Source organism: Plutella xylostella, chromosome 29, assembly GCF_932276165.1.
Source record: "Plutella xylostella chromosome 29, ilPluXylo3.1, whole genome shotgun sequence".
In the NCBI taxonomy this organism is placed as follows: Eukaryota; Metazoa; Arthropoda; class Insecta; order Lepidoptera; family Plutellidae; genus Plutella; species Plutella xylostella.
Genome location: NC_064009.1, coordinates 9,514,605 through 9,531,792, shown reverse-complemented (window position 1 = coordinate 9,531,792; position 17,188 = coordinate 9,514,605). Strand labels below are relative to the sequence as shown.

The window sequence follows — 17,188 nt, the reverse complement described above, 5'->3', positions numbered from 1 at the left end:
GGAATCATTTAAGCTTCGATGAATCAAAGCTTCAACAAAAATATATAGGTACCTACCTAAAATACTATAACGATAATAGTTGTTATAAGGAAGTTAGTTAGGTCCCTTCATCCTCTAAAAAGGAGCTGATAATAATCAAACGGAAGAACTGATTTTCATGAAAACTGGGTAAAAAAGGTAAAATCCATTCAGCGGTGTTTGTTTTGTTTCTCTTTTAAGCAGAAACTACTGAACAGATTTTGAATCGAAAACTTACATTTTAGACGTACCATATGAGGAAGGCCTATTTCCAGCCGAGACTGGAAACCAGTCGGTGATGAATTGATTCAATAGTTTCATTATTATAATAATATGCTAAAAATAATATTTTACCCCACACAGTAATACATCAAACTATAATACCCCTATTTTCGACCGCAGGTTACACAACTATCAAGAGTCAACTACCTACACCTTCACTGTACTTGGTAGTTTCACCATAAGAAAGTCCCTTTTGTGTACCGTAGACCTAAAACTTCCGGCTATTCGGTCCCCGGGTGCTGTATTCTGTGATGGCAAAGCGAAAGCGATTCAGTAGGCCGTTTCTGCTCAGGACTGGGAGCTTAGTGCGAGTTTAGATATATGTACATATTAGGAGCTGATGATGGTAAAGAGGTATAATAATATTTTTTTTTATATTAATTAAAAATAAATAACTCCCTCTTCTTCTTCTTTCTTCCAATGCAGTGCCTCTTCAAATGGCAAATCAGGAAATCACAATATTAAGGCAGTTGACAGATGAAAGCGATTGCAAAATCGATAACCACTGACATATTATTAATTAACATTCCATTAGCAGCGTCGCTCGCCTGTCAAACATCTGTCAGATCCATACAAGTCATGTCATTTTCATAATATTGCAACGCTGCCGCTGCTTTCTGATAGCATATTAGTATTACTTTCTATCGCTGTAAAAACGCTGAGTTGTCCCGAATTGGGTTACGGGTCCCCCTTTGTAAAAGTTACCCTAATCACTTGTAGATTCTTTCCTACTAACAACTCTTCGACAGTTGAACTACGCAGGTATTTTATATGGTACTGAGTAGAGGGTTATAACTAGCTAACGCTGTTCATGGATAATACAAGGAGTACGCACGATACAAAATATAAGCCACCAAATAGATGTGTCGGTAAAACGATCTAGGGTTATAATTAAAAATCACTACTTTGCAAATATCATCACCTATTTGTACCCTTGAATGCAATGTTCACCAATAATTCTTAAGAGGAGAGTATACCTTCGCGATTCTAGCGAAATAGGTATTTAAGAAAAGATTTGTTATCACTTGCACTCTCATGCCCCGGGCACGGGTGCGATAGAGATGCACTGCAGCACGCGACGGTCAATAGGTACTTTCTTAATGAAATTCTGGTTTCGGGAGAAAACGTTTTACACTAACTAAATATCAACCAATCTTTTAGATTTTGGTATCAATCGCTTCAGCATAATATATTATAGGTTTATAGGTTTCGCTTTTTATAAAATAATACATTGTTATTTTTCATCCAACGGTTTGATAGAACACACAAAAAATACGCTATTTAAAGTGCCTATAATTTTGAATCTATAAAAAATTTCGAAAAAATGAAAAGCTATAAACCCAGTTATTCCTTGTGTCAATCACATACTAAAAAATCAGGGAGATTGGATAATATTTAGAGGTAGTAAAACGTTTTCTCTTTTTGTATGGACGAGTAAGTGCTATACTCTCCTCTTAAACGCTTTGTAGTTAAACTATCTACCACACAAAACGTAAACCTTAATTCACAAAGATACATCTGGCATGACCTTCTTTGTACGCTCGGTTCAAATTCTACACTAACCAGGACACTCTGGCGTTCTCCCTCGAGTGGTGACGTCACATAAATTTTTCAACCCACTCATTGATATTGGCAGTTGACACTTAAGCTTTCCATCTTTCGTAAGTTGTGTTGGCTGAGCGGTGTTCTTGTAGATTTTATGGCAATGTTATGGTATACTTACATGATTTTGTGAAAAATTACGATAATTTGGCTAGTCTATGTCAAAATATGACTTAATTTGACAGGGCTCAAGTGTTTAAAGGATTCATTTAGACCATCAGTTGACTTCCTGATAGAACCTTTATTTGTCCAATCTTCCGTTAGATAACAATCTATAGCAATGTCGTTACATCTGTTATTTTAACCCACAAATTAAAAGTCTTGTTTTTAGTAAATAAATTTATTACAAAACACAATTAATTTACGGGTATTAACGTACAAAAACGTTGAAATAATGTACCTAACAACACTTAGTGTGATGACAAAAAGTGGCGACACTGTACTAATGGGCGCACACTTCCACTTAGCCTAGACCAGTGGTTTCCAAAGTTGTTTAATAAATATTTTCAAAACAAATAAGTACTATCATACTGGTTGCTGCAGGTATGTAGGTATACCTTCTAACTAAGCCGAAAGGGGGTGACTCAGGGGGTCATTCTGATCAACTTTTGTTCTTTTGTCATTTCTCCACCCAAAGGTTGCCTATATACAGGGTGTCCCAAAAGTCAACGTCATCCCTTAAAGGGCTGATAGGTCAGCTCATGAGAGGCCAGAATATCACAATATCACCTTAGTAAAAACTCGATAATTTTCGAGATATTGACATCATATATAACGGAAAAATAAAAATTAATTAATTAACTTTTGAACCCTAATATCTCAAGAACCCCATGGTTTAGATTTTTTTAAATATTTTTCCCTGATAGTAGACATATTTATCAATAACTTAAAATAGGTTTGGTTAGTGGCTGCTAACTTACGCAAAGCGGGTCAGATTTCGCCATTCTTCTTTCCTTCAAACAATTTTACATCAAGGTCGTTTTGTACTAAAATAGCAATAACTTTTTTGTTAATTGAAACAATAGCAACGTTTCATACCATTTTGAAAACTGCATTAAATGAGCAATCTTTTTAAATTAGGTGCCAGGTTTGCGTGGTATATTTATTTTACAGTATGTAGAGTCAAAGTTGTTTATAAAAAAATACGATTACCTTTTATGACTTTGAAAACCGTGTTTTTTTAAAACATACAGCATTACTTGTTTTTTTTTTTGACTGCGATCAATAGCAGGGCTAAGCAGGGTGATGCAACACCAAACAAATTCTAACAATATGGATTTTTGTACCGGCGGCACGCAAAAAACTGATCCAAGGTGTCGATATTCAGCAAATTTATAAAAGTGTCAATATCGCGATAATTATCGAGTTTTTACAAGGTCATATTGTGATATTCTGGCCTCTCGTGAGCTGACCTATCAGCCCTTTAAGGGATGACGTTGACTTTTGGGACACCCTGTATATAGACTGGAAGAGCTTTTAGTGATATGGCTGTCTATGAGTTATTTTCTTTATATCTATAAAATTTATATTTTGTTTTCTGTGAAAGAAAGAAAGAAATATGGCAAGAATTCCTGGTTCTCGTACGTACATGTCCTACTACAGATTAAAATAAAACGGTATGTTTGGGAGCCGCTGTGTCAGATGCATACTCTTTCAGGGTAAATGCGTCATTTGTTGTCACGGCTGAGAGCTGCGCTTTTTTACGAATGAGCGCCGGCCGACTCTCGTTCTAATGAGGACTTTAATCAGTTCTATTATTATAATGGACCAGGTTGCCAGATATTTTATTCTCGTTTCTTGGTTGTGTTTTATGTGTTATGATCTAGAAAGAAAGAATGAGGGGGATAAATCTTTATTTGGAATATAGTGTTGGGGCGATTTTGGGGGTGACAGTTTGTATGGAATTTTGTAAGTTTAAGTACTAGGAATTCAAAGACAAAAAAAAAAAGTTTATTTTCACCGTATATTGATGTCGATTCTGAAGGCAAAAATTCTAAATTTAGTGCTGTCAAAACCTAAATTTCTTTTCTTAAAATTCGGTTCTGAAGGCCGAAATTCTAAATTTAGTGCTGTCAAAACCTAAATTTCTTTGTTTAAAATTCGACTCTATGATTGTTTCAGTAAATGTCATTTTATGCTAGCAAATTTTTTAGTTTGACAGCGTTAAAATTAGAATTTCTGCCTGTAAGTCTTACATAAATGAAACTCTTTTCATATTTTTAATTTACCTAAAACGAAAAAAAGGTTCCAAAAAAGGTTGCGTCCAGTAACCGAATCAAAAAACGAATTAAGTTAAAGAGCATTTTCGGGGAATGATTAATGCATAGGCACCTATCCGTGAAACGTTTTATTCATATTTGTTGCCGGCCGCTTCAAACACACTCTCTTTAATGGCGAAAGCCTTCGGGGAGGCTTAAGGTCTTGCCGTCTGCAGTTAGATACGACGACGCAGAAATATTCCTGACTGATACTTCCTGTGTGATCGGTGGAGTTTCAAACACCGAAGATTAGAAATCTATAATCGACATTAGCAATGACGTAACTTGTATGGAATTGACAGATGTTTGATTTGTCAGTCTGTTGTTTATAATTTTTTGTTTCTATTATAATTTTTTTGTTGTAATTTGTTTGCACGGCACTGAATTTAAACGTTGTACTTTTCTTTCTATCTTTTTTATTTTTTCTATCTATGTTTGAAAATCAAGCGATGCTGCTTATTTATTGTTGCTGCTTATGATTGCTAATGTGTCAGTTGTCGTACGGTAGATGTAAAGGGATTACAATATTAATAGTGTCAACCTTTGATAATCTGTTTGATACCGGGGAAGTGAATTGGAATCCTACTTATTAAAGTTCTATACCTGAAAAGGAATAAACGTAACCCTTATGTATAGAATGGCTTTCTAGCACCGAGGAACGGGTTTAGATAACGTTAAATTATTTGAATAATAATTTAATTCACACTGTGATTATTTATCTATTATGCGTCAGTTAAGTTGTTTTCACTCGTAATGAGAATAAGAAAAAAATGTCTCATTTCAAATACGTAAATAGATTAGAGAGTATCCGATGCGACAAAAACATCAGGTGTGCCCATCCTAACTTCACGATCGCTTGTGAGCGATCCGAAACAGATAAAGACAAAATGAACACGTAAGGTGAATGGCCTCTCCGTGCTCGTCTGTTTAAAAGGCTATTTATTGGTACTCTTATCCTATTAGTATCTAGTTGTTTTAGTGCTGTATTGCGTCCATTATTGTGTACACTTGGGATTACTTACTCGGAAGGTTTTTTGTTCATTGGATACACATTAAGATCACATGTGCACAAACTCTTTGTAAGGATAAATTGTTTATCAAATGTCGTCGTTAATAAGCGAAAAATACACAAATATTTTGTATCTTTTTGGTTCTATTTCAAAAAAATACAGTGTTTATGAAACTAGGGTATCACTACCACGCAAAATACGTGAGTAAATGTCGCACCTCCTTCGGCGAACTGTTTAGCAACACAAAACTGCTTATCAAAGCACTCCCCTGCACTATTCATTAGCACCCGTTTAAAACAAAGCCCGATTTACACGAGACGGTATAAATTTAAGAATCGCCAAGAAATCGCTTTGTATTTTGCAGTTTAAAAGGTCCGATCATGAATCTTGCCCGCTGGCGGTGTAAAGGAAATTGCTAGCTAAAAGTTGTACAATTTATTGCGTATTTAGTTACGTCTGAGGGCAGCCGAGTCCCGACACATTAGCTCGTTCTATCAGGTGATAAGAGCTCGGCGATTTGTTGCTCGTTTTGTGGTTTATTAAAACCAGTTGCGATTGCCGCGCTAAGCGTCCACCTTTACCGATGCTGATAGGTGGACGCTTACCTTTATGGCTAGGTGATGCAGTAAAAATCGAAGAATTACCTCTCAATTTCACCTATATAGGTATGTCATATATTCATTGATGAACCAATTATGACTAATTTACTGAATCAGTTAGCCGAAATACCTAAATCTTCGATCTATTTATTTATTTTATTTATTTAAGCAAAGATAAAAGACATTTATTTAGGTTACAAATGAATAGTGCGTCAGAAACCTGTTAGGGTTTATATGCGCACTATGGTTCCTACATACAGGCAATACTATGAAATGTGCAAAAGTACCTACCCACCAATCACTGTTGCAACATTCATTTGGTATCCATAATTTTATTTAAAAAAAAACGCAAAAATTTGTGTTAAAAGGTGTAGCAGGTACACTTATTCTAACTGGCCAGTAGCTATACCTATTTAAAAGAAGACTAGAAAAATGCGCGCCCATAAACAAGCCCCACGTGACAGTTTTTTTTTAATACTCGCAAGTAGCGGCAAAGGTTGTGATGGACGTTATCGCGCGACTGTCGGGAGCGAGTGAATCCAGTCCAGTCGGCGTAACACGTTGCAATTTGCATAATTAACCGACTTGCGACTTTCGCGTTTACCCCGTTTGTGAGTTACCTGAGTGTCTATTCTCCTAATAAAAATACAGTCGTTAACAAAACGTAAAATGTCATTTTCCATTTTCAAATATGCGCGACGTTTTCGAGGCTCCGCGCGTTTGAAAAACGTCTCGGTGGACTGAAACGAATCCAGTTTTACGGTTCCACGATGGTCGCACAACTGTGTTAGTGACATGAGAATGTAAACTCTGGTTGTAGAGAGACGTCATGACGCGACGCGTCAGATAAAAAGGTTCATCACTAGGTGCTATCAGATGATATTTCATTAAAAAAATATGCTGCTACTTTTTCATTTGACATTGGTGTTCATATTACATTAAGGGTGAGTAAACTTCTTTAGGTACTTAAATAATAGATGAAATAAAATTTATGGTAGTTACATAAGTGTAGTCAAAACATAGCATTAGCTTAAGATACTGCCATATGGTCCCTGCTCAAGCAAGCCTGACTGCCTACATGTTTAGTATGCGTCGCTCGACGTTTGAGGGTCTACAGAGGAGTGTCACTTCTGGCAATACGAAGTGTTAAGTCAGTCGACTCTTTGCCGGTCCGGTTTTCCGAGAATATATCTACCGCAGGGATCACCAACTAGTTGCCTTTTCGAAACCGTGGTGTCTCATTTTAATATTTGGCTTTAACCTCCTGACTATTGGTAGTAGAAATGTCAGACGCAGGATTTTTTATACTCTATGTCCTACATTTAGGGTCAATTTTACCAAACGCTAAATGTATTTAAAATTGTATTTAAATCAAATTTTAAATACATTTTGTACTAACTGACAGACGTATGACAGGCTACTAAAAACGTTTAGCGTTTGGTGAAATTCCACCTTAGTCATTAGGTATGGGGTCAGGAGGTTAAAAAAGAATGTTGCACTTTGTTGAAATTGAGGTTGTCAACTGTCTAAAATTAAAACTTTCAGACGCGACAGCATCAGAATTATTCCCCAGATGACTTTTATTTGGCTATTGAAAAATCAGCCCTTAGGAAATAACATCGTCTTATGGTTGGTGTAATTTCTGTTCACTAACGCTATATGAACTACTACAAAACTATTTCTCTAGTCACCTTGAGGTTGCCTCACTGATTTCTAGTCTACGCAGCCGGAGGGTACCTGGGGGGGTCACTCTAGATATCTTTTGTATAAAAATTACCGGTTTCATGACGGCTGTCGGCGTTTTGTATCAAGGTAGAGTAACCCCTGGCACGATACCCAATTAGCCGTAAAATCGCATTTGTTTCGAAATTTTCCAAGCTTTCTAACTAATTTTAAAAGGGAACTTTTTGTGTTATTTTTTTAGGCAAATTGTTGATTTTATGCTTTATTAACCATTGTGCTCGAATAACAGCAACTGTTTTCAATAGAAATTTATTTAGTGATCTGAAAACAATAAGATAACAAGGAAATTATTATGAAAAGTTTTGAATGGTTTTAAAGAAGGTGGAAATGTTCTTCATTACATTCGTGCTAATAATAAGACCTATGTACCTACTTGGCTAGCTACTCCATACCCATATGATTCTATGGATAAGTAACGTATCAAGTATCGAGTGCAATTTTCCCCACTGTAAAGGTACTATATCGTGGAGATCCGGGCAGTTATTCTGACTGACTAATCCTTTCACCACGGTGAAAAACTCGGGCAGATCTGGTGTAAGAAATTAATATTATTCGTGAGTGTCACAGACTTCACCCCCTCTTTGAAAAGAATAGAATAGAATAGAGTGTCACAGACGACCGAACGGTGTAGTGGTTAGTGACCCCACATATTATTATAATTATGTATATATATTTATTTACACAAAAGTTTTACCAAACTTGCAGACGGAGCTTAACCCGCGGACCAAACCCCATATTATTATATTTCAGAGATTATGAAAAGGGCGCATGGCACATACAAACACACATACGGTCCACTGTCAAGTAGAAGTCCATTAATTACTAGTTGATTAATGAAACCCACGGGCGTGGCTGGACACATTGTTATGAAGACACCAGCAGACGCACTGACAAACTGACCGCCATTTTAGAAACAGGAAGCGCCATTTTTTACGACTCGTGTCGTACACACGCTTGCAAATGCATTCATAATGTATTATGAGTATTTTCGGCTATGGGCTGAACAATGGAGTAAAATATGAATAGGTATATTAGAAATAGGTCTAGACTCTAGACAATTAGGTAGGTATACCTAGATTTAGTTAGTTCTGTTGTTTTCATTTAATTTTTAATCGTGATCTCAAAATACATACCTAAGTAAGTCCTCAAATAGTGCAACTGTTTCTGACATACACTTAAAAACAAATGACAAACTTATAGCACCATTCATTTTCGGCTACAGCACTGTATATTATTGTGAGAATTACAATTTATGAATGCATTAGTCGCAGCAACGATCGATAACCTATCGACAAGCTATATACAATTAATTTGACTGGGCCCTTCTTGCTATGAATTGATGTGTGTATGCCCCATTAGACAAATGAAGAAGTAATGTTAAAGTGTAGGTATCATTAAAAAGCTTTCCTACTAAGCAATTTGAATTAATAATTCGTAATATTCATTCATAGTGGCCTTTTAGACTAGCATTAGGGCAAGAAAATCATATATTTTGTATGAAAAGTAACAGTCCTTTTGCCTTTAACTACTCTATCAGTCTCACTACCCCAATGATTAAAAAAAAAATTGACAAAAATCAGAAAAATCCAATGCAAAGACCAAAAAGCAGTCAAAATCTTATTAGATTCTAGTATGTTCATATATTATTCTACTTCTGTGATCTCAAACACTGAGTCGCAGATAGTATTAATATTTTAGCACGAGACGACATGCATTTTAAAACAGTTATCTTTCAGCGAAATAATCTCATTTGCAGTGTTGAAATATTATGTTGGACTGGAGCTGTTGCTGTTGCGATAGGCTATTGATAGTATCGTGTTATACTGTTGTGGCCTTGTAATTCAGTTACAATATGGAGATGACTACCTATAAAAAAAAACGGTTCTTGACAATACTATCGATGTATCGATTGATATAACTTCTCTTATAATTAGTACAGCTCATACCCAATAGTCTTAATCAGCAATTACTATCGATCCTGTTTGATAATATCGATAGTTTTGACCTATCTATAAGCAGGAAGTATAATCAACTATAATTAGTTAATTATACGGTGAAATAATTAACTGTATCGTTCATTATAGTTAAAATAATTGATCTGTATGAAATAATAATTTATAGTTTTTAAAGATATCGAGAGACCAGACTGAATTTATACAAGTGGATCCCAAACGGATTCTACTAATGTTATTTAATATTGTATTCACATGGGTTCATATCCTATCAGTGAGTTTGGTAGTCCTCACTCTTAACCATAGTATTAAATATACGTGTTTAAGTACAACTTGTTTTTTATGTTAATAAACACGTTCTTACATATTTGTAATAGTGGAATATCCTAACTAATATTATAAATGCGAAAGTAACTGTGTCTGTCTGTCTGTCTGTCTGTCTGTCTGTCTGTCTGTCTGTCTGTCTGTTACTCTTTCACGCCAAAACTACTGAACGGATTTGAATGAAATTTGGTATACATACGGTCTAGACCCTGGGAAAGAACATAGGCTACTTTTTATCCCCGAATTCCCACGGGAAAACTTTTAAAGGCGAAGCGAAGCGCGCGGGAACAGCTAGTTATGTATAAACCGTATACCGATATGTATGTACCTATCATCTATACCTCATAGTAGTTTCGACCGATGCCCAAAGTGACCTAGCGTATACAGGCGTCTCTCTAAACGAGCACATACTTTTTTCACTTACGTATGTTCTATATATTAGCAGAATAGGTCCAGAGGTCTTGCAGTATGTGTCCAGCTGAACTGGTGCCAGAGGGCACCGCCCCGGGGTCATTCTAGCTTACAAAAAACTTATAAAAAGCTTACAAAAGTTTCGAAGCGCTGTTTTGCTCGAAAAATCAAAACTGGAGCGCTAACCACTCTATCTCGTTGTATTAAGCCTGCCGATTGCGTGAGAATTCTCGTTTGATTTAGAGAGTAACCCGTTCGTTTGATTTTCGTAAAGTAGAGTAGCCCTCCAGGTATATATCACCGGCCGTGCCCCGACGTAGGTACTTGAAATATATTTTTCATAAGCGCATAAATTGCAAATGAAGAGCAACTTTGCACGTTTATTTTCCGCGAAACGGCATGTCTGTGAAGTTGTAAGTCTCTGTATTTAAATTTGAGATTCAGGCTGAGGTTGCGGTGACATAACCTGCCCGCAAGACGTCGTTGTAGATTTATTACTCTATGGTCGTAGTTACGATTCATTCATTTAGTGTATATACGCTCAAAAACTACTGTATTGAATGAATTACATAGTTTGAATTTATCTAACTACTGATGAAACTATGATTTTGTTGCTGCATTGCTAATTCTAAACAAGAATGACTTAATAACTTGTAATAGGAACACCAACGGTGACATTATTACGAGTACAATAATCAAAGGCTGCTGATTTAGTCCAGTACCTACTCCAGCTAAATCAAATATTAATTCCTCAACGTAGATACCTAACCATAATAGAAACGGGAATATGATTACTTATTGTATGGAAAAGAAATGCCGTCTAAGTTAAATCTACCTTCAAGGTAAGCGTTCACCTGTCGGTACCGCACGTATCCAACCAAACGGCTTTTCACAAATAAATGGGTAAACGGCGCGGCAATGCCGATGAAGTGGACTATACAAATAATACGGAATGCGATGCGTCCGTCGCTTACGATGCCGAAGCTGGACGCTTACCTCCATACGGCCACGCACAGGTATGCGCCGTGGTCTCAACGAGGAATGCACTTGAATTACCTGTCCTGGGTCATTTTTATTGCGTCCCCGCGGTGCACGCCACGCCAATATCCACGGAATTGAATTTATGGCCCACTCCATGATGCACTGTCTGGGAATGCAGAATAAAGCGTCGCGGATTTGTCCATTTTAAGATGGCGTTTTATGCGTTGCAAATTTTTAGGAATCGGTGAACTATAGTTATTGCTACCGCTCTGGGATTTTTTGTAATTTGCAGGCTACTTCAGGCGAAATTATGAAGCATTGGATATCTGAGCTTAGGTTCTTATGTCACAAACATAGCAGATGTATGACCATTAAGCAACCGTATAACTTGATTCGTTCCCACAAAGGTCGCAGAAAAGTTTTTTTAACCAATTTTTTACGGGCCCTCAAATATATAGCGTATGTTTGAGGTCTAAATCGAAAAGAACAGTTTTTGCTATTTGTTTATAAATGTCTATTCTCCAGTCTTCTGTATATTGGTGACACACATTACAGAAAGTTGGATGTGTATCTTATCTAAACATAGAACCGTGCCATGGAGATCCCTTTACTATCACGCACGTGTCACCCCAACAAACACTCCAAACACCTTTATCTCCCCTCCCCACCTCACCTCCCGTCATCCCCCGATGTGTGAACTTGTGTACACACAAAGTTGTGTTATTTTTTCTGGATATCGGAAACAAAACAGATTTCCTCAGCGTTAGCGTAGTGCGATGGAGGGTTTCGCTTTAGTTCGCTACTTGTAGTGCGGTTGTATGCCTTGAAGGTTATTGGCATTGTAGCTTTTAAATAAGTAAAAGAGTAGAAATTACAGTTTATGTGCATTTTTTGTCTAAATATGCCTTATTCGCCTACTACTGCTGTAAAAGTTAGCAGTCTAAAACGCTATAAACATATTACTCGTATATTATTCATCGTAATCATTTATTATTATATCATTAATATATTTTTTTGATAAATGCTTAAACATCATGATCTGCACTAAAATATTGAGAATATTTTCTTGTCTCAACATAATACTTTTCAAGGGGAGGTTTCTTGGTTTTCCGTTAGGTACACCTGTAATTAGCTATTTTATTGCTTCTATCGATTTTATTATATTGCATTGATAAAGTAAGTAATAACGGTAACTAACACACGTTCCACGTTCAAACGGTCACTTCAACATTTCACCATCCCATTTGCATGCCCAAAATCGTATCCAACACTCACAAGCCGCGGCGCGTCTCATGCCCGGATATTCCCAATACCCGGGCACATTCCGGGCCGGAAGCCGGGTCTCCGGGCCTCTCGGATCCGGGAGACGGATGACGAGACACACGGATGTTCCAGAGCATTCTGCCACCGCTGATGTGCGGTTCGGTTTGAGTGACGACCAGTGGATTTGTCAGTGATTTGCTCGACTTGTTTGTAGTTATCGAGATGGCCAGAAAGATCTTGAGGGTTTCTCTAAATCGAGGAACAAATGAACAGGAGTTGTCACTCAATCGGCAGGTTAATACAACGAGATGGAGCCGTGGTTAGCGTTGCAGTTTTGTTTTTCTGAAGAGCACTTCAATAACCACGCCTCTATCTCATGTTTTTTCGTCTCGTCTGGTCTGACCGTAAACAGGTAAGCATAGCGTGACAGCTTAGACAGTCAGCCGGCAAGTATTCATCTATGCTACAAGGTGTTGCAAAAGTAAAATAGTACAATAAAGGTCACATAATTTTCCACCTCTGTCATCCCTGGCTCACAAGTAACAACACACTTTTATAACCTGAATGTATACTGTGTTAGTTATATAATTCATCTTCCTCAGTCTCCTGACTAGCAGACGCGGCCCGCTAGCTAATAACGGGGCGATCGTGCCGCGGGTGTCAATAGTGGTATAATTCCGATACGCCACCTCCTCCATACGTGCGTCTTGTGCCGTGACTTATGTTCTGTGTTGTGTTTACTTGCTGTCATTTGAATCTGCTGGGTGATTCTGAGATATGCATTGATGAGGCAACAGTCGTTTGCGCTAAGAATAGCGTCGGTCATTGAATGCCTGAGGTGTACCAGGATATGTGTGCCCAGGGTACCTATTATATACGTATACATATATGTAGTTGTAGGTATATAGAGGTTACATCACATCCGGAAATAGTTATTTCGTGGACCTCAATGGTCCAGTGGCTGACATAATAATCTCCTTGCATTCATAATATAAATAAATGTATTATTTGATTTAATGATGATTTCATCACCATTGAACCAAGCCAACGACTGATTTCTTCTAGCTGATCTTGCATTGAACGCATTAAATTAACTGACGACTTTAAAATAAGGCAGTTGTAAGAAGGCGTTACGGACACATTTAAGTATTTATTGGTAGATATAATTCCTCCAGTAATTATAGGCATAGCTGAAATTTCACTCCATTCAGGAGTTGAAGTTAAAATCTGTTCCACGTTGGGCGCCATTTTTTATTGCAATGTGATTTATGGGAACATCGTCGACGTGGCGAGATGGATGGCCGACCCTGCACATTGTACATACATACATCTGTATTGCGGATCGCCCAAAATGCGAACAAATGTCAAATGTGTGGAAGGATTTATATACGAGTGTGTTAGGTAGGTATTTGGTATTATTTACTACACTGACGAGCAATGAAAAAGTTCCATTGAGAAAATCACCAAATTATTCCTAAACGGAAATGCTAGCTTGATGACGCCTTCTGCAATATTTAAATCTATTTAACGGTGCATCAGAATATTACCAACTAAAAACATAAATATTTTTTAAAATTTCCTATTTCATTTAATTTTAAATGGGGCCATTTGGTTTTCTGGTTTTTGTAGGTGGAATTGTTTCTTTGCCCGTGACTGTACCTATATATTGACAAAGGATATTTGATAACAAAATGTTTTAAATAAAGTTGTTATTCCATTCTGTCTTGGATTTATTGCAGTTATTCTTATAATAATTTATTTTTCTGTTTTACAGATCGGTCGGACTAACGTGACGGTTCCGGTAAGTTAATATTTTTGCTACTAAACGTAGGTAGGTACTCTCATACGGAAGGCAGAAATGTATTGCTGCACTTTACATTTCCTCAATGTTGGTTTTATTTAAAAAATATATAAGATTATATTGCAAATAAATGTTTGCCCCAACCGGGTATCAAACCCGGGCGGGCCTTTAGTCAGAGTATGCCGTTCGGCCATGATATAAAAAAAAAAAAAAAAAAAAAAAAAAAAAAAAAACTAGCCTCCAAGAAATCTGCCGTCAAGCTCAAGACAGAAGGTGCTTCCGATCCGATTCACGTTACCGGAGACCTCAAAAACAGCAAACAGACCAAGTATTGTTCTTAACCTGAACGGTAAATCTCGTTTCTGGTCCGTCGACTAGTAATTGGATCCGTCCGGAAACCGGATCGGGGCGGAACTTGTACTCTCCGCATCGAGTCTATTCCGAAATTTCGTTCAGAAATATTAGGAAAACGCAACCAGCTAGACAAACAAAGTTTTCTGTATTCAGCATTGCTCAGATATAAGAGATTCGTGTATTTGTTATCAATTTTCGTTTTCGATGATATTTTAGATATCTTCATTCTATTTAATATTTTCTGCTGTGAGTAGTTTCCTTGGTAAGTCAGCGACTGACAACTTATCGGTCTGGCAAATCCATGCACTATGCTGACTTCCTTCATTTCTCATTTTCTAAGTACCAAATATAATCATATTTACTACATTTACAAAACAATATAGGTCGTATCTTTGCTAAAATTAATTCGTTACTTTACTTGTGGCGAGAATAGATGTCTCAATTTGCCAGCGGCCATCTTAAAATAAGCAGCGCCGTCTATTGTCTTCGATTTTTCTTCATTCTCAAACCTAAAGACAAGCCTGGAAACTTTTTCATCTTATTAAGGGTGTCCGCTTTGAATTCATTGTACCATCACTCGTACTTTAACTCTCCGTAGAAAAGAAAAAACAAATTGCTGCCGTTGTTCCTAGCTGATCAGATTTCAGAATCTAATGTTTTTTATCAATGACGTCAAGGCTAACAGACGCTGCATGCAAGTTTTTCAGTACCAGTCGTAAAAGTTGACAACGTATGAGCAAATACCTCAACTCGAGCCTTCATTAAACCTGCGGAGATGTCCAGCTACTATGATGTTTGTATGAACCTTACGCGTATATCTGATACATTATTATTATTAAATTCTTTATTGCACATCAAATTAAAGTGTCCACAGGCGAACTTAATGCTAATATCATTATCTTCCAGGCAACCTTTGCTATTGTAGAGAAAGGTCTGTTTTCATAATAATTCTAATCGGATTCCTATCTGATCATGATCTGTTGAAACACTCCTTAAGGCGTCGTCGTCGCAGCAAGTGGAATTAATTATTTTACATTTTCCCTTTGTCAGGCTGCGAATGTTACTGTTTAGCTTTTCTATTATCTCTTTGAACCATTCCGTTATTGATAGCAGTGTGGCATTACAATATCTACATGATAAAAATCAAAAGATAAATATGTATTATATTATTAAAGATATTATAGAGATCAAATGTAAACCTAATACTAAATAAACTTAATAAGCGTATATTATTCCGCATCATAACGCTACCACCAGACGCCACCTATCTATAAATTTGACAGATGCTATTAACCCGCGCTCGCCCGCCATTGGCCAGAGACGTAATTACTGCAAGGTGGTCACTCGTGATTGGCCAAAGTGCATCTCCAGTTGACATGCTGAGCCTTAATTCCACTAAGTGACTGGCAGTTCATTGGTGCGTCATCGCCGCTGGTCTGCACTTTGGCTATCCATTATCCGATGTTTGAGAAAGTCCTTTACGCAAAGAGAACGAATTTCGTTCGGAAATGGATACTCTAGGCTACTAGAGAAAGTAGTTTTCAGTTGAATAAATTGCAATATTTCAAACTAATTTCAATAAAAAACACGATGTAATTTTTGTATAAATACCTACGTGGACTCCCAAATGATAGTCGTGGAAAAGTGTCAAAATAGTCCGCGTCTTTAAATGATACATCCATTATTGTTATTCGTCTCACTGAATTTCATCCCTTTTGAAAGCGCAGCACTCCCCATCCCTCTCTATCAAACCGCCATTGTTATTCCCTTACTCGCTCACACCCGGAATACGACTTCGACTTAGTAAACTTTGCATTTGAATATCGCCTTTATGCTACGGTATTACGATCGGAGAGTCTACAGGTAAATTGGGCAGTCTGCAAGTGACATCTGCGATTTATCCCGCAAACTTGGCGTGCTCTTGATATTTTGTTCTGTGTAATTATAATCTGTGGTTTAGGTCGGAACTGCATAATTACTGTGTAGTCGTGTTTGCTAGCTCGATGTTGCTTCATTAAAATATAGGTTAGAGCCAAGCGCTGTTATGTACTAGCTTAGCTTTTCCCGAGATGTTGAATTAAATAATTTTCTCAGATACCGTTATGCACATACCCCATTGTATGTATTATTTATTTTACAGTGGATGTATCTGGGCCATGTGTTTTGTAGTGTTTTGGATGCTTATTTCAGTAACGAAGTCTTTGAATTATAATTTTAAGCTTTCTGAAGACATATCGCCATTATAGTTGGAATACCGAATTGATATCAGATTCATTCATCCCAGTTCGCGTTGTGTTTTTAAGTAAAGACTCAGACTCAGAGTCATTTAGAGTTTAGATTCTAGACTGGAGTTCCATCATCTTTGCCTTATCTGTGCCAGCATATTACCACGTACGAGTATAAGCTATTAAGTTCAGATATCATCGTAAAAAATTGACAGCAATTAATACCAAAAGTGTTCAATTAATAATGAAGTTATACATTCGTTCATCGGTCGTCGCCATTAGACTGATGGCTGCCATTGACTGGCCGATTGTCACTAAAACCTAATCAAAGAGAGTGGTGACAAGACCGCAGTATAATTGTGGCA

The 17,188-nt window shown here is 37.1% G+C and overlaps 1 protein-coding gene across 1 annotated transcript in view; it reads left to right on the top strand.

Annotated features, from left to right (window-relative positions):
* LOC105382164 (tyrosine-protein phosphatase Lar) overlaps positions 1-17,188 on the top strand; it is a 337,896-nt gene that overhangs the window by 17,656 nt on the left and 303,052 nt on the right. Inside the window, exon 3 of the mRNA XM_048631524.1 lies at positions 14,218-14,244. Coding sequence (XP_048487481.1) covers positions 14,218-14,244 — 27 coding nt within the window. The remainder of the gene's footprint in view (positions 1-14,217; positions 14,245-17,188) is intronic.